The sequence below is a fragment of the Dendropsophus ebraccatus genome, chromosome 4, assembly GCF_027789765.1.
Source record: "Dendropsophus ebraccatus isolate aDenEbr1 chromosome 4, aDenEbr1.pat, whole genome shotgun sequence".
Taxonomy (NCBI): domain Eukaryota; kingdom Metazoa; phylum Chordata; class Amphibia; order Anura; family Hylidae; genus Dendropsophus; species Dendropsophus ebraccatus.
The window spans coordinates 28,158,564-28,183,335 of NC_091457.1; the positions used below are offsets into that span (position 1 = coordinate 28,158,564).

Genomic DNA, 24,772 nt, shown 5'->3' on the forward strand with positions numbered 1-24,772 from the left:
ACCACACTGTCAGTCCGATCTGGGTGTTGACAGATTCCCTTTTAAATCGAAAATCAATGCACACTCAGCTCTGCCACTTTAACAAACTTATTGCATCTATACATGGGGAATTCACACAGTCATACAGATATTAACAGAAATTTCCGTTAGGGAAGCCTAGATTATATATGCTATATATAGGCATGAGAAAAGTTTGGTACTGGGAATGAGGAACAAGTGGGTTTCTGTGTAAGTTTACATGAAGCTGCATTATAATATATTATATAATATTATTACTATATGTGATGTTCGGTATATATGGCTAACAGTGCACTCCATCTGTCACAGGGCCTCCTAAATTATCTTGTGTATAATCATGTGTCACAGGGACCATCTGTGATGCACCTTTGCACCCCCTTTGGATTGGTGGCAATGATCTTGATTTGGCACCAGGTTTGCTAAATAGGACTATATTTATTTTTTCCCCTTTAGGGTGCGTTCACAAGTACAGTATCCGCACCATCAAATCTGCTGCGGATCCTGTATGTGTGAATGCACCCTTAGGCTGGGTTCACACTACGTATATTTCAGTCAGTATTGTGGTCCTCATATTGCAACCAAAACCAGGAGTGGATTAAAAACACAGAAAGGATCTGTCCACACAATGTTGAAATTGAGTGGATGGCCGCCATATAACAGTAAATAACAGCCATTATTTCAATATAATAGCCGTTGTTTTAAAATAACAGCAAATATTTGCCATTAAATGGCGGCCATCCACTCAATTGCAACATTGTGTGAACAGAGCCTTTCTGTGTTTTCAATCCACTCCTGGTTTTGGTTGCAATATGAGGACCACAATACTGACTGAAATATACGTAGTGTGAACCCAGCCTAAAAGTGACTATGTACCACACAATCTGTCCCCCCCCCCCAACCACTTGTACCCTAAGATAGCTGCTTTTAATCCAAGATCCGTCCTGGAGTCCGTTCGGCAGGTGATGCCCTGTGCCCACCGGCCGTGGCTTAGATTGTGTATGCATTACGTTGGCACACCCTCTCCGTCCCTCCTCCCCACCCTCTTCATCATTAGGAATGCCCCTAGAACATTTTCTCTTGTCTGAAAATTGCACAGGTGCCTTAACGATCCAGGCCATGTGCTGTGCTGACACAGGGGAGGAATAGGAGACAATCCGCCTGATGCATTCCTAATGATGAGGAGGGCGGGGAGGAGGGACAGAGAGGGTGTGCCAGCCTAATGCATGCACAATCTAGGCCACGCCCGTTGGGCACAGAGCTGCAAGTTTAAAAGTTGTTTTTTAGGACAATAACTGCATTATCTGCCGAACGGACCCCAGGACAGATCTTGGATTAAGAGCTGCTATCCGAAGGTATCGCCGTTACAGGTAGTAAAAGTGTACTGTTTGGTGTTACAGGTAGTAACAGCATGCTGTGGTGTTACAGGTACAGAATACAGTGCACTGTGTGATGGTACAGGTAGAAAATACAGCGCTCTGTGGTGTTACAGGTAGATACAACATAGTGTGTGGTGTTACAGGTAGAGAATACAGCGTGCTGTGTGGTGTTACAGGTAGAGAATACAGTGTGCTATGTGGTGTTACAGGTAGTAACTGTGTGCTGTGTGGTGTTACAGGTAAAGAATACAGCGCACTGTGTGGTGTTACAGGTAGAGAATACAGTGTGTTGTGTGGTGTTACAGGTAGAGAATACAGTGTGTTGTGTGGTGTTACAGGTAGAGAATACAGTGTGTTGTGTGGTGTTACAGGTAGAGAATACAGTGTGCTGTTACAGGTAGTAACTGTGTGCTGTGTGGTGTTACAGGTAAAGAATACAGCGCACTGTGTGGTGTTACAGGTAGAGAATACAGTGTGCTGTGTGGTGTTACAGGTAGAGAATACAGCGTGCTGTGTGGTGTTACAGGTAGAGAATACAGCGTGCTGTGTGGTGTTACAGGTAGAGAATACAGTGTGCTGTGTGATGTTACAGGTAGAGAATACAGCGTGCTGTGTGGTGTTACAGGTAAAGAATACAGCGCACTGTGTGGTGTTACAGGTACAGAATACAGTGTGCTGTGTGGTGTTAAAGGTAGAGAATACAGTGTGTTGTGTGGTGTTACAGGTAGAGAATACAGCGTGCTGTGTGGTGTTACAGGTAGTAACTGTGTGCTGTGTGGTGTTACAGGTAAAGAATACAGCGCACTGTGTGGTGTTACAGGTAGAGAATACAGTGTGTTGTGTGGTGTTACAGGTAGAGAATACAGTGTGCTGTGTGGTGTTACAGGTAGAGAATACAGCGCTGTGTGGTGTTACAGGTAGAGAATACAGCATAGTGTGTGGGCAAGAACACAATGTAATGATGCAGGACTGCAAATGATAAAGTACTGCAACTAAATAATTCAGTAATGCAATGAAAATGCAATGTGTGAACACAGCCTACATGTTCTGCAACAGCTTTGGGTGGGGAACAGGCAGGGTGGATAACTGTGATGAACAGCTGAGGGAAAGCAATGCATTCGGGAACTTGTAGTACTGAGCAACTGCTCAACCAGGGAGTACAACCACAAAATACAGAACTAACGATGAAATAGAATAGGAAACTCTGTAGCAGTAGATAGGGGCTGGAGAGGAGGCCCTTGTCTAATAAGTAAGTACTTTGACGGGATGTGGGTGAAGTGTGTGACTCCTCGTACTCACGTTTAGATAACTCTTTCTTATCTGACTGCTTTCTGCCTCTCAGTATTGGTGTCCGCCCTGATAGGTAGAACGAGTCCCAGGTCTCTGTCTCTGGGTGAAGTTAACCCCTTCACGTCACTAACATGTATATATACATGTAACGTGTAATACACATATTATGCTGTAAACACAGCAGGTTGTCCGTATCCACCCCACGTTGCCCATAACCACCCCAGGTTGCCGTAAACACAGCAGGTTGCCCGTGACCACCCCATGTTGACCGTATCCACCCCAGATTACCCGTAACCACCCCAGGTTGCCCGTAACCACCTCCAGATTACCCGGAACCACCCCAGACTGTCCATAACCACCCCACATTACCTGTAATCTAATTTTATTTTTTATTTTAGTAACTGCGCTATTCTAATTACTATCACTAGCTGCGGTTTTGCTCCAGCAAATTGGTGCTCCTTCCCTTCTGAGCCCTGCTGTGTGCCCATACAGTGGTTTATACCCACATATGGGGTATCGTTGTACTCAGGAGAACCTGCGTTACAGATTTTGGGGTATATTTTTCTCCTGTTCCTTGTGAAATTTAGAAATTTCAAACTAAACCAACATATTATTGGAAAAATTCAAGTTTTTCATTTTTACTGGCCAATTTTGAATACTTTCCTCTAATACCTGTGGGGCCAAAATGCTCATCCTACCCCAAGATGAATTCTTTGAGGGGTGCACTTTCCAAAATGGGGTGACTTATGGGGGTTTTTTCTCTCTGCTGACACTACAGGGGCGCTGCAAACGCACCTGGCGCTCAGAAACTTCTTCAGCAAAATCTGCAATGGAAAAGCTAATTGGCGCTCCCTTCCTTCTGAGCCCCGCTGTGTGCCCATACAGTGGTTTACGCCCACATATGGGGTACCGTAGTACTCAAGAGAACCTGCCTTACAAATTTTGGTTTGCTTTTTCTCTCATATTCCTTTTGAACATGAGAAACTTTAATCTAAACGTATATATTATTGGAAAATTTTAATTTTTCATTTTTTTACGGCCTAATGGTGAATACTTTGCTCCAGCCCTTGTAGGGTTAAAATGCTCATTATACCCCTAGATTAATTCTTTAAGGTGTCTAGTTTCCAAAATGGGGTCACTTATGGTGGTTTACCAGTATACAAACCTCCTAAATCAACTTAAAAAAATCAGTTTTGGAAACTTTCACGAAAATGTGATAATTTGCTGATACATTTCTAAGCCCCGTTACACCCTAAAAAAGTAAAATATGTTTATGAAATGAAGCCAGAATAAAGAGGACATATCGGTAATGTGACTTACTAACTAACTTATGTGATACGACTTTTTTTAGAAGCAGAGAATTTCAAAGTTCATAAAATGCTAATTTTTTAAATTTTTCATGATATGTTGATGTTTTTTTACAAAAAAGTAGTGACCAAATTTTGCCACTAACATAAAGTGCCATATGTGACGAAAAAACAATCTCAGAATCGCTAGCATACGTTAAAGCATCACTGAGCTATAAGCGCATAAAGTGAGACAGGTCCGATTTGGAAAAATGAGCCTGGTCTTTTAGGTGCAAATAGGCTTGGTCTTGAAGTGGTTAACTAGTAAAAACCTTCCTACATTGCTCTCTGCTGCCAACTCTGTCCATGTCAGGAACTGTCCAGAGCAGCAGAAAGTCCCCATAGAAAACCTTTCCTGTTCTCCAGAATGGAAAGAACACCACTTCTTGCAGGACATACAGCAGCTGATAAGTGCTGGAACACTTGAGATCTGTGGCACCCGAATCTCTGGCACTTTCTGGCACCAGTAGATTTAAAAGAAATTTTTTTAGGGGTGAACTACCCCTTTAAATCAGTGGGTTCAGTAAACATTAATCTAACATGTATGCCTAGCTGTACCTCTTAAGGCCATGTTCACACAATGTATGTTTAGCATAAATCACGTCCGTTGTTGTAATTTGCAACAATGGTGGTGATTTATGCTAAACATACATTGTATTGGAATGAATGGAATCCTAGCTGAAGCGTATACAACCAACAAGCAACCAATCAGATGCCACCTTTAATTTTCTAACAAGTCTATGAGGAATGAAAAGTGGAATCTGATTGGTTGCTAGGGGCAACTGAGCCAGTATCACTTTACACCATGTTTGATAAAACCCTCCCATAGTACACGCTCCGGCCAGGATTCCATATGCATGAAAAACTATCAGTTTTCTGTGGCCGCTATTCATTGAATAGCGACCGCACAGACATGTCAGTGCACACAATGGAACGTGCGGCTCCGGCCGCACACTCCATTGTGTGCAGCGGTGAATTGAGATACGGGAGCACATGGGTGCGCCCGCATCTGAATTCACCAGAAATGAAGATCATCAAGCCGGTACCGCAGTATTGGCTGGAATGATCTTCAGCAACACTTGCCATTCTGTGACCCGACCGGGTGACAGAACGGCCGGTGTTATATGCCATGTAAACATGGCCTAATACTGCGGCAAAACAAGAAGACGTTGTTCCTCTGTGAGTGCTTTTAAGATGACATTTCCTCTCAGGCGCTCTGCTTCTCCCATCACGGTCCTTGTGTCGCTCAGTGCTACTGACTATCTCCAGCAGACATCACACATTCTCACTGAGATCAGCACTTGACCTTGTAATGAAGACTTATTTTTTGCCTTTGTTCTGAAAATCTGGTTGAATATGGAAGAAATGAGACATTTGGGACTGTGGCCGAATGCCTGGAAGAATATAATTTATAATCATTTTTATAATGTCTTTTGTGAAAAAATAATTCGAGTTTCCTCCAAATGATGGAAATCAGGCCCATAGAGAACCCCAAAAGGAAAAGAGCGTCACCTCCCCCCAGTAAGAGGCAGAAGCATGTAGGACATTTTATGAAGTTACAGTGGTACCTTGGTTTAAGAGTAACTTGGATTAAGAGCGTTTTGCAAGGAGCTCACTATTTTTAAAAATATTAACTTGGTGTAAGAGCATCGCTTTGGTTTAAGAGCTCCCTGTAATGGGAGCGCGAGTGGGGGAGGGGTATGGCCTGCACAGGGTGGTCTACAGCACTGTACTCAGGCCCAGGAAGTCTCCCTCGCCTTCCAAATCATGGCGGATCCACTTCAGGCTGGGGCTTACATCAGGGGAAAGGACGGTGGTGGTAATCTCTCCATAGCTGTAACCTCTCTTTCCCCAGAGAGCGCTGCATGTATGTGCCCACATCTGTCCTGCTCATTCCTTTATGCTTCCGGCAGTCTCTGTCAGCCCTTGTGGTTCCCCATCCTCTTCATTCCTGCTATAATGTGCCTGCACTCACACTCCGGTGCTGAGAGTTGGGGCGGGTCCCTGGGTATCAGTGATACACGGGACCCGCCGCGGATGACACAGGCGCAGCTCCTACGCCTGTGTCATCCTCTGCAGTAAATTCACGTCGCTGCAGCACCAGGTATAGGCTGCAGCGACGTAAATTTACAGCACAGTGGTGGGAGATGGTTAATAAAAAGAACATTTAAAAATAAATTACATTAACATTTAGACCCACTGGGGGGCGACATTACAAAATAAACTGATTATGCGTATAAGATGCTGGGAAAGCTCGGTGACCTCCATAATACTGACTACAATACAAGATGCTGGGAAAGCTCGGTGACCTCCATAATACTGACTACAATACAAGATGCTGGGAAAGCTCGGTGACCTCCATAATACTGACTACAATACAAGATGCTGGGAAATTGGGGTTTCAGTTTTCTCAAAATACATTTTACCATGTCAAAACTGCAGAACACCATCTTCTCTTTCTTCAGGCTCCTCTAGCCAAGACACACCAGTGACAGCTGGGAGAAAAGAGCGGCCTCTAGTGGTCGGAGGAAGAATACTTCCCGCAGCCAAAATAGTAACTGGCAAAGTTCACCCATTGTATTTTTACAATAAACAACGGCCGTTATTGCAGGTTGCAACAACTGACCCTGTATTTTGACAGTGTGCAAATACATCACAGTGTATTGAACAAGGGCCTTAGTGTATACACGCTGTATACACTATGGGCCACATGTATCATCCTGCGAACGGATGATTTTTGACGGAAAGTGCCGATTTGCGTATTTTTCTATACGCAAATGGCCAATCTGCGAATAAAATATTCGCAAATCGACACTTTCCGCCGAGTACGCCAGGGGGACGGAAAGGGGGCGCCCAAATATACAACGAAAACCTACTCCAGTCCTCAGCTGGCGTAGGTTTTCGGCGGTGCGCAGCGGCGCGCACGGGATTTATGTAGAGGCAGTCCGCCTCTACATAAATCTCCGTAGCGCCGGAGCTGCGGGGGCATTTTTAAGTCCGGCGTAAAAAACCCCGGACTTAATAAATGCCCCCCTATGGGTTCTCTGCGGCTGCACAAAATAATTGACAGGTCTATTTTGTGCAGACGCTATTCGGTAAACAGTGGCCGCACAAGATAGCCGGTGCTCACAGTGCAAAGTATGGCTCCTGGATGTATTTTACATTGTGGTCTATGGAAAATTGGAGTGTGGGCCCACCCGAATCCAAATAAAGTGAAGTTCATCCCGCCAATACTACAGTAACGATCGGTGAACATCTCAGACATTGGTCGTTGTTTGATCCGGCTGGGTCAAACAACGGCCGATGTTCATACAATGTGTGAACCTGTTCTCGGGCTACATTCGATATGTCCATAAAATTGCTGACCTTACGGACGGTGTAGGAAAGCAATGGATTCAGTTCCAGCCCGGTATGATGTGTCAATATCATGTCGGCAGCGGGAAAACTCTTTGAATTGCTGCAGCACTGTACTGATCGAATCCATTACGTTCATTTCCCGTTCGTAAGGTCTGCAAACTTGCATACGTGTGAATGCCCCCTAAGCCTCATAGGTTTGTAGTTAAAAGCTTAGGGGTCAGCACAGAGGGCGGGGCTTGACATCACAGGGGTTGAGGGGGGGGTCTTGCCGGGACATACCTGGGACTGTGTGTTCAAAACCGGGACAGTTGCCAACTATGAAAATATATGGGGTCCTTTAGGGCTGCATCCAACCTCTTCAGTCACCGGTAATCAAATGCAGAGCGATCTGGGTGCAGCATGCTGGACTTGCCTTCATCTTTACCTATAACATGTTCTCAATTCTCAATTCCCTATTGAAATTAGTTGGGAGAATCTGCAACAAATAAGCAGTGTGTGAACATAAAAAAAGCAGCGTGTGAACATGTCCTTGGTCATACATACTTTTAAACATAGCTTTTGCTCTGTGGATTCTTTACCTCATGAACCTTGCAGTGAGTCTTCACACCTCTCAGCTCACACTGCCCACAGCTTCACACTCACACAGTACTGCCATTAGCAGCAGGTGCAGTAATGTGACTGCACCAACAGGTGGCTCCCCAGGACCCTGTGCTGGCCACATCAGAGCAGGCAGTAGCACAGACAGCTAGGTGTGGGGGCCTGACAGGGCACACTGCTCTACAGACACTTCCTGGTAAGGAAGACTCCTGTTATTGTGAGCTGGGAAGTGACAGTCACAGCCAGGAAGCCTGTGTGTGTGCCAGGAAGGAAAAGCTGAGTGCATTGTGCTGCTGCCTCCCCTGCTATTGTGGTGGGCTCCTGCAGGGCAGACACATGGGGGCTATGTCCTGCAACAGGTGAGAGAGAGGGTGCAGGGGTGCTGCTGGGTCATGTGACTGATCATTGGTGGTAATGGGCTGCTGCTGGTGGTTGTAGATCACTGCTGGTGGTTGTAGTTGTTGATCACTGCTTGTGGTTGTAGTTGTGGTTAGTGCTGGTAGTTGTTGATCACTGCTGGTGGTTGTAGTTGTAGATCACTGCTGCTCATTGTAGATCACTGCTGGTGGTTGTAGTTGTAGATCACTGCTGGTGGTTGTAGTTGTAGATCACTGCTGTGACATCATTGTGCCCTCTTACAGGGGATGTCCATACTCTAATAAGATGTCTTAGACATCTTGGCATCCTATGTAAGCAGCAGCCCCCTATTATTGTGCAGTTAGTGTCGGGATATTGTACAGTGTTACTATCATTGGGGTATGATAAGCTGACAGACGTCTTGCTGGTAAGAAGATGCCTCTATATAAGGTCCCGTGAGATACTAATGCCAGGGGTGTATACATTTTTGCAAAATCCAGAGCGTAGATTTGTGCAATCTCCTCTTACGTAAAATTCACACTTGCAAAAGTGTGATGTAAGGCGGCGCGGTGGGTATCTACATATATATATATATACAGCGATTGTGTAGCTTTTTCTTTGTGCAGATCAGTGTCTAGTTATTGCATGCAGTTGTAGTTTACCCAGCACAGGGGCTATGTAGTGCAGCAGGGACGAGTGCTGTGTGTAGAGTGCCTCTGTGGGTGTGCATGTGTATACATAGTATTTGCGTACATTGCCGGTGATGTTTGCATAGTCCTTTGCAATGCTTGGTGCCCTGTGTCAGAATACTTGCATCTCCATTGGTAGTATATGCAGGAGGGAGAGAATAGTCGGCAATGAATTACCTTGGGAGCATGGCTTGAGGAACCCCTGAGCTGCCTGGATTTTGGGGGGGTGGGGTGGCGGCAGGAATGGATGGTGAAGCAGAGTGTGCAAACACCAGCTCAGCTGCCTCCAGTGGTTCGGACCGGGCGCCTGAATCTGATCGAGGGGGTGTCAGCCGGAGACACAGCGTCAAGACCTTCAGTGGGCTCCGCTTCTTCAGACGCAGGTAAGGTGATGACACATTGGATGGGTGGGTTTCACGTGACTTTAATATGGGTGCCTTTTGGGGTCCCTATCAGTGGCGGTCACTTATGATCTTTATATGTGTGTGTGGGGGTCACCTCTCCATTGTATATTCGCAGGTCTCACCTATGCTCTTTACACACAGACGGGGGGGGGGGGGTCACCTATTTTCTGAAGTCTGACAGCGGTCACCTATCCTATGTATACTGGCAGGGGGTCACCAATCCTCTGTATACCAGTGAGGGTCACCTATCCTCTGTATACTGGCGTGGGTCACCAATCCTCTGTATATCGGTAGGGGTCACCTATCCTGTGTATACCTGCGGGGGTCATTTATCCTCTGTATACCAGTTGGGGGTCACCAATCCTCTGTATATCAGCGGGGGTCACCTATGCTCTGTATACCAGTGTTGGGGTCACCTATGCTCTGTATACCAGCGTTGGGGTCACCAATCCTATGTATACTGGCGGGGGTCACCTACAGTATGCTCTGCATACCAGCGTTGGGGTACCTATGCTCTGTATACTGGTGGGGGTCACCCATGCACTGTATACCGGCAGGGGTCACCTATGCACTGTATACCGGCAGGGGTCACCTATGCACTGTATACCGGCAGGGGTCACCTATGCTCTGTATACCGGCAGGGGTCACCTATGCTCTGTATACCGGCAGGGGTCACCTATGCTCTGTATACCGGCAGGGGTCACCTATGCTCTGTATACTGGCGTGGGTCACCCATGCACTGTATGCCAGCAGGGGTCACCTATGCTCTGTATACCAGCAGGGGTCACCTATCCCCTGTATACCCGCAGGGTCACTTATCGTCTGTATACCGATTGGGATCACTTATCCTCTCTATATTCGATACATGTTGGCTGCTGGAACACCCTTTAATAATAGTCCTTGAAGTGTGTTATCTTTGAATCATCTGGTCATTCTACTTTATTGGGCTCTGTTCACATATGGTGTTTGCTTTTGAAGACCAGCAATGCCGGATCGGTCACACACACCAGACGCCTAATAAGATCCACTAAATTTCTTGAAGGTTTGTGTCATTTACCGGCAAGAACAGTGCTGTATGCAGTATTATTCTTCCTCTTAAAGGGATTCTCCCTCCATTAGAACTGATCTCCTACAGAGAATGAATGGAGCGACAGGATGCACAGTGACTGCTGCTCCGCTCTGATGAGAGACCTGGATCCCCGTCCTTGATATTACCGGGGGTCCCAGAAGTCGAACAGACACTTATACCTTATCCACAGTTCTAATTGGAAGAAAGCCCCTTTAACTCTTCCTGAATCTATTCCTTAGGTGTGTGTTTTAGTTTCTTAAAGGTGTATTTCATCCTGAAGCATTTATTATGTATTTACTGGCTAAATGCTAGATTGATGAGAGTCTTATTACAGCGGTGTGTGACTGTAGTGTAGAGAGCAAACATGTCGGGAACGCTCTACACTGCGCACAGGATTTTCAACAAAGGTTTGTGCTGGGACCTGATCCTTCCATCATCTTGTCAATGGTTGTTCATATCCTGCGGCATTGAATGGAAGTTCCCTAAAGATTGTTATTGAAGCCCTAATGCTTCTACACAATAGAGTATTGCATAACTACCCAGCCCTTAAAGGGGTATTCCATACTGACTTTAATACCTCACAAATGTGTCCGCAGGCTGTTTGGTAAATGTCTGATGGGTACGGGTCCTATCGGTGGAAGCTCCAGAACTAGGTTCGCCCATCTTTGTCAGGCCCGGTCTGTCCGTGCCTGCGATTCCTATCGAAGTAAATGGAGAAAACCGCAGTGATCTCATACGCGGGACGTGCGTCCTTCAGACTGTTATACATATTTTGTGGCTATACTGTAAATGTATAAGCTGGATATACCTCCACAGTTAAATCTGTGAAGTCCAGGAAGCTGAGATCCCAGGTTCTATTTGGCAATCGAGAACTGCTGTCCCAGTGTATAGATAGCATACATACAGGAAAGAAGGTGGTCTTGCTAAGAATGCAGCACTTCCATCCTGTAAAGCTGCTTTTTATGTAGGAAAGTGACCTTCTAGTTATTTCCATGTCACGGACAGCCGAAGCCAATTCAATCTCAGCTTCCTGTGCTGAGTGTAAGGCTGCGAACCAAATGGAAACATGTGCTTGTATTGCTTTAGCAATTCCTTAAATAGGCTTTGTCACTTAAAAAAATTAAAAAAAAAGTTTGACGTGTCAAAGGTTTTGATCGGTCAAGATATGGGTGTTCATATCCCAACCGATCTTTAGATAGAGGCGGAGGTAGTGCACGGCTTCCCACTTCAGTTTCCGGCTCGTTGCTGTTTTTGTCTTGCTGTAGGGCTCCATTGTAAGTCTATGGAGACCACGTCCTGTAGGGGGACAGAAAAAGCCAGCAAGACTGGGACTGACGTGATCCCCCAGACCTCAACTGACGTGATCCCCCAGACCTCAACTGATCGAAACTATTTACATGTCAAAGTGACAGAGATGCTTTAAAGGAGTGTTCCCATTCTTTGAATAGGCCGTAGATCAGGAATGGGGAACCTTCGGCCCTCCAGCTGTTGCAAAACAACAATTTCCATCATGCCTGGACAGCCGAAGCTTTGCTGGAAGGCCGAAGGTTCCCCATCCCTGCCCTAGATCAATCCTGAGACAGAAGGGGCCACCATTCTGCATTCTGCACAAGAATCTCCAGCCTGCTTCATTCATTTGTTGGAGTTCACTACATCGCGGGGAATGACTATGAATGATCACTGTGTCCCTTATTCCACAAGATTAGTGGGGGACCCAAAGGTCAGACCCCCAACGATCATGTAGTGATGCCAGGTCAGAGCAATATACCATCAAAGGAATGACTGCCATCCAACTTTGTATAGAGTCAGGGTCCGCACTAGGCCTCATATACTCAATTCTATGACTGATCAGTAATATGAGGCCTATAGTCTCAGACCGCTCCTGATCCACAGGTTAGATACAGTTTTTACAGGAAGTAGCTGAGATTTCTTAAATGCCGCAGTTTACAAGATGGAAAAAAGAAATGTAAAGTTCAAACTTCAGTGCAATGCCACCCAGAAGGTCAATGATCTCATGTAAGTACCGGAAAGATTATTCAGCCCAGTTATCAGTTTTCTTAAAGGCGACCTACACTAAAACACTACAAGTTAAAGGTTGGCTACAGTAACTCCAGTACTACATCTTCAGAAGTCCGGGGTGGTGAGATATGAAGAGTTGTATGTCAGGGTCGTATGGCCGTATAACACGGAACGATTATGGTTCAGATTTAAACGATAATCGTTTTGTGTAATAGCCGACAACGATTAAACAACCAACGAGAAATCGTTGGTGCTTTGATAGAATTCGGACCTATTTTTATCGTTTGATCGTTCGCACATCGTTCGGTGTAGTAAGAAGTCATAGCTGAAACGTACGCAATAGCCACGACAAAACGACCGGAAGAACGATCATAAGTAACGATCATCGTTCCGTGTAATTGGGTGAACGGGTCGTTTGAGATCGTTTATCGTTAGTTGTCAAAAAACGCTTGGTGTAATAGTATCCTTAAGATGAACAAGTGTGGTCACAGGTGAAAGGTCTTTATCTGACAAGACAAATTTAAAGGGAACCTGTCACCCCCCGTGCCGGGGTGACAGGCTCCCGACCCCCCGTTAGAGCCCCCTATACTTACCTAATCCCGCCGGGTCCCGCTTCTGGAGGTGGTCGGGTGACGGAGATCTCAGCCGCTGCAGCCCGGCGCGCGCGCTGAGAGATGAGTCCAACACCCATAGAGAATGACGGAGCGCTGGACTCTCCTGTCATTCTCTATGGGTGTTGGACTCATCTGAGGAGCGCGCGCGCCGGGCTGCAGCGGCTGAGATCTCCGTTACCCGACCACCTCCAGAAGCGGGACCCGGCGGGATTAGGTGAGTATAGGGTGCTCTAACGGGGGTCAGGAGCCTATCACCCTGGCACGGGGGGTGACAGGTTCCCTTTAAGTGAAAAATAGAAGAAATTTGTGGGGGGGGGGGGTCTTTTGCATAAGACCCTCTTAAATAAAGGTGTCTATCTTCATAACCTCCCCTGTACACAATAACATCCTGATATGGTTGAACCTTGATGTGTTGTTTATGGAGACAGAAGGGGTAAGCCGCTGCCAGACAGCTCTGGCAGCATCTAATCTCTTGGGGAAAGAAGCGTCAGACAGTTGAAATCCAACATGGCTGACTCTCCTGTCCTTTGACATTATCTGTCATTGGGAAGCTGGGACGCCCCCATGCACTGTTGTCAGTTCTCACTGAAGCCATAGAAGAGCTTTCATACATTTCGGACATGTCATGCCTGTGTGTTACACAGTCAGTCTGATGATTTCTGTTTGTACCTTGTTGTTATCACTTCTGAGTCCCTGACAGTGGTCTTGGCCGTCCATTGCTTTGGGTTGCTGTTTAGCCTGATCCCCTTCTCCCTCGTCTCTGCATAAGCTTTGTGGTTCACGTCTCCTTTAGTCCTCTTGCTCCGTTGTTCCAGTTCTGCCCAATTCTGGAGTTTGTCCTTGTCCTGCTCCTGCAGTTTTTGAATGGACCCCTTTATTTAGTGCATTCGACCTTCCTCTGCTACTACTCATCATCGGCCCTATATGTCACCATTGTTGCCCATCAAGACTTTTCTGGATTCTGTGAACTGTGATTCTGTGAAATGTGAAGACTCTTCATCTTGGTCTTGCCAATGTCTGTCAGAGTGCAACTTCATGGGTCCATTCTTGGTAGTTACAATGTAATGGAAATACAGTGGTCCCTCAACATACGATATTAACTGGTTCCAGGACGACCATTGTATGTTGAGACCAAAATTCTATGGAAAACTGGCCCAGGTAAAGAGCAGCACAGGACATGTAGTATCACACTATACTCAGAGAATCACTACCAGACAGCCAACCAGTGCAGGCATTTCACTAATACTGGGGTTTTACCAGTAAAATGGCCACTTTCATTGGTTGATCATCTAGTTATTCCCATGTGCCACAGATCCTGACTGTCCATAGCATTGTATGTTGAGTCTGGTCTCAAGTTACGTCCAGAAAGGACTCAAGATGGTCCAGAAAGGAACTTTGTATGTTGAAAACATTGTATCTTGAGGCCATTGTAAGTTGAGGGACCACTGTATATACAATGTAGAAAAAAGAATCCAGCACTCACCGCTCCATGTGAAAAAGGTGATAACTATATTCCTCAGTCCAACAGTGCAGGGAGGGGATGACATCGGGTGCAGGACGTGCCTCCTGAAGCTATGGCTGTTGCGGGTTCTCCACCCTGGCAAGAAGAAGTCTGGAGCACCCGCAGCGGCCGTAGCCTCAGGAGACACGTCTTGCACCTGATGTCATCCCCTTCCTACACTATGTTGAATTGAGCAATAAAGTTTGTGCCTTTTTCACATGGAGCGGTGAGTGCTGGATTTTTTTTTCTACATTGTATACCTTTTATGATCACTGGCTTCTGATCTAGAACTCCGCCGCAGCATCTGTCAGTATGTCCGACACTGAAGTGTGGGCTCTCAAGATACAGCGTCTATAGTGCAGTGGTGCCGGTCCACTGTTGTCTTCTACTGGATACTGTAAGGACAATGCCTCATTTCTCCTGCGGAGGCACTGCAGGCATAATAAACACTCTGTGCTGCTGTACATCCTACGATCAGCTTATAATCAGAGAATAGCAAATAGCTGAACAACCAAATAAATCTGTCAGAAGTGGTGGTCAGTGTTATGGAGATTATTCGCTAGTTGCACAGACCTTTACTTTGGCCCCAATCGGCTGCTATAGGTCGTGTGATATAGTTTATTACCATCTAAAGAGACGCCCGGACTGTTCCATTGTATGTTGGGAGAATTCGTCCTTTTGAAGTTTCCCTTTATTGATAGGATCTGCGGCGGCTCGTGCGCTGTGTCCACAAACCTGTACAGCTCGGTTAGGAACATGGCGCTGCCAGGGTTAGGCACTTCAGGTTTCTTTGTCAATGAGCAGGATCTGAATACTGGAAGGCAGGAGCAAGCTGAATAAAATAATGTGGATCCTCCCTATAAGAATTCCTTCGGGCTAGGCTCTCTAGCTGTTGCTGAACTACAGGATCATGATGAGAGTTCTGGACTGATTTGGACAGGTCCTGTCACGGATAGAGGTGGCAGCAGAGAGCACCGTGTCAGACTGGAAAGATTACACTACTTCCTGCGGGACATACAGCAGCCCATAAGTAATGGATTTTTCTCCCCACCGGATTACCCCTTTAAGGGGTTATGTCAAAATGGAAGGTTATCTCCATTAAAGTGTGTGAATAAAGCGACAGTGCACGCGCTCAGTCATCCAACCTCTATAGCAATTTTGAAAATAGCCAAGCATAGAGCTCAGATATCTTCGGGATTCCTATAGAGTGAATGGAGAGGTAGATGAGCACTGAAGTTCCAAGCTATGGCACCCCCACTGCTTAGATACTAGTATCCCCCTGTAGATAGGGGATAACTTTTATAATCTTTGGGTTAAAGTTAAGTTTCAAAAGTGTTCATACCCTTTAATACTTCTTCTTGGGCATTTACCATTACAGTTAGACAGCTACAGTATTAGGCTATGTTCACATACAGTAAGAGACCGGCCGTTCCGCGACCCTGGCCAGGTCACGGAACGGCCGGTCTCTGGCCGAATCATCGGGTAATCATCGGGTGATCTTTCCGGCCGCGGAGCTCTGATGCGGGCGCATCAGCGTGCGCCCGCATCAGAGCTTCCCATAGCACACAGTGAAGCGAGAGGCCGGAGCCGCTCGCTTCACTGCGTGCACTGACAGGACTTTCTGCGGCCGGAATTCACTGAATTCCGGCCGCAGAAAACTGACCTGTCAGTTTTGTTCCGGCGCCGCATGGGCTCCCGGCCGGAGCGTGTACGATGTGTGTACGCTCCGGCCGGGCTCCCATTCAACATAAGGCTATGTCACACACCGCAAAACTACGGCCGTAGTTTTATGTAGTGTGAATATAGCCTTAGAATGAAATCAAGCAGATGCTGGGAGTAATACTTCTGTCCCTATGTGTGGTCGGTGGGCATTCTTAGGGCCCTATTACACGGAGCGATAACCGTCTAAATCGGCCAATTATCTTTATGTTTAATGCTGCGTTTACACGAAACGATAGTTGGCCCGATCGTTTGATTAACAATGTCGGAGTAACAATTTTTTTTTCATAACAGTCAGCGTTTAGAAGGTACGATATATCGTACGGAAATTCGTTTTGCGATCATTTTGCGATTGCTTAAGCCTATCTCACACATTGGTTAAATCGGCGAACGACTGTTTACATGGAACGATCTGCAAATTTTTGGCGAACGACTATTTTATTGTAAGATCAAAATGAACGATTTCTCGTTTGTCGTTTGATCGTTCGCAGCGTTTACATGTACGATTATCGTTCGAATTAGATCGTTATCATGCGAATTCGCACAATAATCGTTCCGTGTAAACGCAGCATAACAGACAACGATCAGCTGATGAAATGATCATCGGCTGATCGTGTCTTTAGGCCTTGACCTAAAATCATCGGCCGCCGACCACGCGTCGCTATGTGTAGAGATACGCGGCTGACAATTCAAACTGTTTACATTACCTATCCACGTTCCTGGTCTTCTGCTACGCTCTGCATGCTTCAGATGCAGCGGTCCCGGACAGTGATTGGCTGAGCGGCCTGTTAGCTGAGACAGGCTTCTCTGAAGCTGCAGCGTGCGGGACAGGGGAGGAAACTTGCAGAGCGCAGGAGAAGACTGGGAACGTGGATAAGTAATGTAAAAACTGTTTAGGCTGCACGGACATCACTAACGATGTCCGTGCAGCCCTTGCTAAACGATTATCGGCCTGTAATAGGCCCAGTAAACGAGCACTGATTTAGCAGATCGATGCCCGTTTACAGTATTGGCGGCCCGTGTAATAGGACTCTTAGGTTCCTATTACACCAACAGATATCTGACAGATTTTTACAGCCAAAGCCAGGAATGGATTTGAATAGAGGAGAAATCTCAGTCTTTCCTTTATGACCTGTTCTCTGTTTTTAGTCTGTTCTTGGTTCTGGCTGCAAAAATCTGTCAGATAATCTGTCAGACATATGTTGGTGTAATGGTTGTTGAAATGGTGGCTGTGGCAGTCATGGTGGTTTACAGACACATTACTGACTTTTTCCTAATATCATAGGAATAATAGGAGCATTGGGTATTTCAGAAGTTGACTTGTTTTAAGGGGGCGCTGAAACTTTTGTAAGAAGGAACGTAGGTTTCTCTGTTCGGGGTCAAATGTGTAGGAATCGTATTGTTCACTCATGTGAATTAGTCAGTGTCTCCAACGGCTTCTATTGTTCCGCGTGTCACGGAGCTTCCTGTTTCTTCAAAGCATCACACGAGGGTCGGAATAACATTGTTTACTTTGTACTTAGTTCTCTGATGACATTTTATATTTTTAGGAGAACAGGTGTGTGCGACAATGAGAACTCCATATAGTTCCCTCTCACTGTAGAATCTTGTCCACAACTTGTATTTCCTGATCTATATATATGTATGTGAGTCTATCTATATAAAATAGATACTAGTATTGATCGGAGTGGAGGGGAAGAGAATTTTTCGGACTTCCTGTAGTCATTATTCCCTTTTAAAGTGAAGAAGATTTCACCCTGGAGATTTTTCCTATTGATCAGATACATCCAATATGAAACAACTTTGCCAATAGTTTTGATTAATTCTATTGTCTTTTTGTCTATATAGCTGCTTTGCATTTGTTCAATTGTCATCTGATTGGTGATCCTATTACACAGGAACACTCATTGCCGTTAATCAGCCAGGGCAGGGCTCCAGATGGCGACCAAAATGGTCGCCAATGCGACTGACATCTTGCAAATGGCGCCCAGATTTATTAATCTGGGCGCCATTTGCGCCTGGCCCCGGCGGCGCGCTGTCTCTTTAAGGACTTCCGCCTTCCGCACGCTGCGCCGAATCACGTGGCGCCTCTGCGGCCGTCCGTCCAATGAATGACGGACGTGCTGGATGACGTGTGCGGGTACACGCTTCTCCAGGGACGTCATCCAGCACGTCCGTCATTCATTGGACGGACGGCCGCAGAGGCGCCACACTCCTCCAGCGCTTCTCTCCCGCCTCTCCTCACCCGGCGCCGCGGTTCTTCAAGTTCACCCCAGCGGCACCAAGCTTAGATAGTGGGTGAGTACAACCGGAGGGACGGCAGGGGTGGCGGCCGGCCAGTAATGTGTGTGGGGGGACCGAGGCCTGGGCGGGGGATTGAGGCTACTCGCTCATGGACGAGATCGCCTCTTGTAGGGGGCGGGGCTATGAGGCTGCAGGACATGGAGGGTTCGCTGCTGAAATGGACCAACTACTTGTCTGGTAGGTGCTGTGCTGCAGCCAGGGACTGGGAGCTGGCGGGGTTATAGATACAAGTGCGGCTGTGGGCATCGCTGGGGTAGAACTTTATTTTTACAGGTGGAGAAATCCTTTATGTAGGTGAGCTGGGACTTGTAGTTCTTTGTCGATGCAGCCTAAGAATGACATAAAATATAGCATGCTTCTGTATAGGCGTTTCCAAATCTATGGCCCTCCAGCTATATATAGACTGCACAGTACCACTTCCCTCAGTGTGTATGTATAGACTGCACAGTACCACTTCCCTCAGTGTGTATGTATAGACTGCACAGTACCACTTCCCTCAGTGTGTATGTATAGACTGCACAGTACCACTTCCCTCAGTGTCTGGATGTATAGTCACAGTACCTCTTCCCTCAGTGTCTGTATATATAGACTGCACAGTACCACTTCCCTCAGTGTCTGTATGTATATACACTGCACAGTACCACTTCCCTCAGTGTCTGTATGTATATACACTGCACAGTACCACTTCCCTCAGTGTCTGTATGTATATACACTGCACAGTACCACTTCCCTCAGTGTCTGTATGTATATACACTGCACAGTACCACTTCCCTCAGTGTGTGTGTATGTATACACTGCACAGTACCACTTCCCATATACATTGCCACAGGGGCTATATGTCATCGGCTGCCGGGGGCTATATATATATATATATATATATATATATATATATATATATATATATATATATATATATATATTAGATCATTGCCGGTAAGATGGCAGCTGGCTGAGGGAACACACCGGCAGCAGGGGGGTATATGGTTGTCAAGTTGCAAGTTTCCATGTTGAACGTTTTCAAACTAAGAAAAGAAAGGATCTAAAGGAGGAGGAGGCTGCCGCGGCCTCTGCACACAGTAAGTCCCATTTAACATAACATTAATTTTACATTTTTTAAAATGTTGGCGACCAAATATTCTATTTGGCGCCTAAATTTTTCAGGTTAGGAGCCAATGGCTCCTAGGTAAATTTTTTAGTCTGGAGCCCTGCAGGGATTAACCCATGTATGAAACGCTTGTTAAAGGGGTTATCCAGTGCTCCAAAAACATGGCCACATTTCCCCCTAGTGTTGTCTCCAGTTTAGGTGCAGTTTGCAATTAAGCTCCATTTACTTCAATGGAACTGAGTTTTAAAACCCTACCCAAACTGAAAACAACAGTAGGGGGAATGTGGTCATGTTTTTGTGCCATTAAAATCATCACTAGTTGGCGCACATCCTTCCGTTTTAATGGGAATGCTCTAACAGCTGTAATGGAATTAATGGACCATATAAATGAACAACCATCAAGTGATAACTCTTGCGGTCTGCCTGCAAAGGTTCTGAAAGAGGGGGCCAATCTCACTGATCAGTGCTTGTTTGTGGCCCAAGGTCATGCTCAAGGCCTTATTCACACGTCCCACAATCTATGGATCTGTATTTTAGGTAGTGCACATTGTTGTCTATTGGGCTATTCACACGATCAGTAGATTACAACGACGCAAGCCAATGCTGAGAAAAAAAAGGACATGTCCTAGTGTGGATCCAGATTTTTTTTTACAGATCCTCTCATAGAAATCAATGGGATCCGCTATGGATTGTTACCTGTTTGGCATCTGTATTTCCGTAAAAAAAATACGGATGAGTTATAATTGACATGTTGGTAAAAAAAAAGGAATTTACAGAAATACAGATGTACTACAGATGAATTAAATATGCTCAATCTGTAACTTTTAGCGGATTAGATAGCGGGAGGAATCTATGGATGTGAAAAAAAAAATACTGAACGTGTGCATAAGGCCTAAGGGTCCTTTTACTACACTTGGCAATCTTTGGCCATCTGCAACAGCAAATGAGCGACCGATCAGTGAGATCATTTTACCCCTGCACAAATAATACGATGAGCTGACGATGTCCCCCACCTCAGCTGACACTTTCAGATGAGCCGATTTGGTAGAATAAGCATTTCTAGCAATGCTCGTTGCAGATGTTCCTCACCGAATTTATTTTATCAGTATCTGCAGGCTCAGACTACACAGGTGTTTGTTTGTAGTCTGTAACCATGGAAATGTATAGGCAAATATATAGTTTTTAAAGTTAGTTTTAAAAAAAATCTTTTTTTATTTGTTTTTATTTTAGCATATTGAAAATAATTTCTCATGTGAACATGATTCTATTGTATAAACTGACATTTCTTTTCCCGGTAGAGAAATATGTGTGGCAACCTTTGAGCGAGCTCTCATACACATATTTCGGGGACATTAAAAAGTTATGGGGGTGAAGAAATGAATTGTTGCAAAAACTGTCTGTGGCAGCACCAAGGAGTTAACTCCACACCATAGATCCATATGGGTGGTTATTGCGGTTGGTTGGAGTTTGACAGACTATTAAGACACGTGGGGTACGTACATGTCTGTTCATATACAGAGCAATGTGGAGCTGGCACAGGCTGTTACTGTAAAGTGGAACTGAATGCTATGCTCGCCCCCACGCCGCCTTGTATCAGAAGACAGTCTGAGCTCATCTGTTCCTATACTTCTGTGGTCTGTTTTTTTTTTTTCTTTTGCACAATTGTTCTTTATGGCGCTAAATATCTACTCATCTATTAACATGAAAACACAGAAATAATGCATCATCCATGTGGAGACAAACGTAAGATATCTACCAGTCCCAACAGCTGTTTACCTACTGTACAGTCATGATTCTTGTAAAAAAACATATATATATATGTGGCTGGAGATGATGTCTAAATAAAATACGTAAAAGTGATACTACCCTACCCTGATCCCCTTACTACAGCTGCCAACCCAACTGCTTCCGGTCCCCACTTCTTTCTAGTTCCCGTGACGTTCAAATGAGGGAAAACACTGCTGTGACCGGCTGGGCAGGGCTGTGATTGGCTGGGCAGGGCATTTAGTGTGGATACGACATTTCATGGAAACCAGGAAGAAGCAGGGATTAGGAGCCTCCGGAAGGACTGGCGATCAGGGTTGGGGTGTATCACTTCTTTTTTTTTTATTACACCTTCCAGCCATATGTTGTTTGTTTTTTTTTTTTTGTTTTTTTTTTGTTATCCCCAGACAACCCTAAGGGGTTGACTTTTGGATTATATGGACACCATAGAAAGGGAAAGTTTTCCACCCATGACCCTCTGTCTTTGAGTCGTAGCAGAATGTTGCTCTGGGGGAATTGACCTGTCCGCATATTCGTCTTAGTGACTGTCAGACAGACTACAATCACATGTGGAACAAATGCTGAATCTCCAGTTTGCCGTGGAATCCAATTGTAGCAGAAAGTACGGCAAATAATTCTGATGTGCTAGTTTTATGGTCATAAAATGTGCCAAATTTATTAACCCCATAAATATTGTGTAGAACACCAACCATGGGGTGACATAAGGAACAGGAAACTTTCTCTAACATGTCTAGAAAGTTGCGCCTATTTGAAGGGGTTTTACCATCTCATACAGCCATAGGGACCCCCACCGATCCTGAGAAGAGAGATAAATTTGTCCCCGGAATGAAGAGTGGGCTTTTAGAACTCCGTTTATTCACATTGGGGGTTGCTGAAATTGAACAGAAGTTAGAAATGTTCGGCATCCTCTGTGCATGGGAAGTGCACCCCCTTAATACCCAAGCACACTTTCCACTCAATCTCAGGGTTGGTGTTGGTCCCAGCAGTTGGGCCCCCTCCCCAATCAGCATATTATTCCCCAGTAGATAGGGGGTAATATGCTCAGACGGGAATACCCCTTTAATAAAGTAGAAAATTTGTGTAATTTTTGCCTTCTCATAAAGTTATATTTTTCCGACAATACTAATAAATCCCCTCTATGTCTTATGTCACGTTTCATTCACACATTGTCACAGTCAATGGAAATGTTGATGTTCTGTAGCTCCCCGTTTTTCTCGATGTATGTGAGGATAGGAAGGTAGATACAAGACTTATATGACTCACAGTAAAGTTTTAAATGTTGGGCCTTGCACCTTGTACGTCATTGTGGAGCCGTAGTAGTCTTAGCACCAACCCCGGTTCTGAATATCGCCCCCCCTCCCCACCTCCAGCGCCTGTATAGTGAGTTATTATGTGTGATGATCTGTCATGTTTACACCACATTCCTCTATATCCAGGCAACATGGAAGCTTCTAGATCCTGTAGATATATTTAGTAAACTGTGATGAAACATCTCAGCTTGCTGGTATTTATCAGGGTTCTCTTACGCGGGATACACGCTGTACCAGTCACTACCAGTTTATGGGGCAGCCTCCATCAGTCATGATCTAGATCAGTGTTCCCCAACCCGTGGCTCTGCAGCTGGTGTGAAACTACAACTCCGAGCATGCCGTGATGAACGTGATGGGAGTCATAGTTTGCCAGCAACAGGGTAGGAAACACTGAATAGAGCTAAATTCTTTGTTCATAGACCATTCTGCGGACACCATCACAACTTGGCGAGACACATGAAACTGTCTAAGTATACGCTCACAGATACTTAAAGGGAATCTGTCAGCTGCTATTCATGTTCCAGACTGCTGGCACTGTTAGATAGCTTTTAGGACAAGGAAACACATGGTACCTTTTATATACAGTGAAACTTTGGAACTCCAAGCATAATTTGTTTCAACAACATGTTTGTAATCCAAATTATTCCTATATCAAAGTAGTTATTGAAATGCAGATTTTTTTTTTCCACAACCAAATAGTAAGGTGTACTGGATCAGTAAAGAAGGGGTTAATCAGTTCACTCTCTCTCCACACACAGCTCCGCTAGTGGCTTCGAACCTGCTGGTGTTAGTGCTGGCTGCCTGGATCAGAGGGAAGCAGGGGTCATACACCATTCAGCGCTCTATGTAGGCAAGATGGCGGCGACGTGTGAGTGGCAGCTGTCTGGACAAGGCCCTAGGGTCGGGGGTTTTAAAGGAAACCATATCAGCTTGATTCTGCAGATATGGTTCCCAGCTGCAAAGTATAGGTGTACTGTGCAGCTTCCCGAGGCTGCCAGCCGTATCTGCAGCAGTAACTTTACATGGTGGGAAATAGGATTTTTATTCCAATGCACAAGGCCAGGAAAGGGGTCACAACTAGTCATCTGGGTGGCGATATGTAATGCTACCGCTGGTAGCATCAGGAGGCTGCTCAGTAGATCTATACTGTGCAGCTGGGAACCTTGTCAGCATGATCGTGCTGATTGGTTCCCTTTAAACGCTCTTAGGTTACGTCTGTGCACACAGGATCTAGGCTGCCAGAACAACGCAGTAGGAGGGCGCCGCAGCTTCACTCACACTCAGTCCTCCGGCAGAAGTGAGAGGAGATAAGGTCACACTGCTCGCTTCCACAGGAGGATTCCCACAGTTCTGCAGGGTCCCCGACGCCTCTGATCACTGTCAGAGCTGATCAGATAGCAGTGGTTTAAAATAAGAGGGTTTTCTACCCAGTACAGTATCAGGATTGGGGCACAGAGGGGGTTGTATAACGAAATCTTGCTCGTAAGTTAGTTACAATTTTTACAATCTTAAAATGTTACCTTGTCTTGCATAACGCTCTCAGACCAAGTTACTTGTAATCCAGAAACATAGAAATATGCTTTTATTCTCCTGTGCACAGTGTCAAAGAGGCTTTCCAGGGCCCACCTGACCCTGCTTGGAGCTTAGCTTCTAGCCGACTGACAATCAAGTAGGTATAAGGATGGTAGGGGGAGCAAGGAGGCGTTACAGCCCATGGCATTTGCACTCTAGCAGCTTGGGAAACCCTCTTTGACTCTTTGCACTGAAGAACACAAGCATACATTTTTCTATGTTGTGGAAGAGCAGACATATATATGAAAGGTACCATGTGTCTCCTTGACCTGACAGCTATATAACAGCATCAGTAGTTTAATCTCTCAATTGAAGATGGTGAATTCACTTCAAGGGAAAA

The 24,772-nt window shown here is 45.5% G+C and overlaps 1 protein-coding gene across 4 annotated transcripts in view; it reads left to right on the forward strand.

Moving 5' to 3' along the window:
- DGKZ (diacylglycerol kinase zeta) overlaps window positions 1–24,772 on the forward strand; it is a 166,433-nt gene that overhangs the window by 40,488 nt on the left and 101,173 nt on the right. Inside the window, exon 1 of one of the 4 annotated variants that reach the window (XM_069965348.1) lies at window positions 8,413–9,413. The exons of the other annotated variants lie outside the window; for them this stretch is intronic. Coding sequence (XP_069821449.1) covers window positions 9,274–9,413 — 140 coding nt within the window. The 5' untranslated portion in view covers window positions 8,413–9,273. Of the gene's footprint in view, window positions 1–8,412; window positions 9,414–24,772 lie in introns of those variants that run through there. 4 annotated transcript variants of the gene reach the window in all.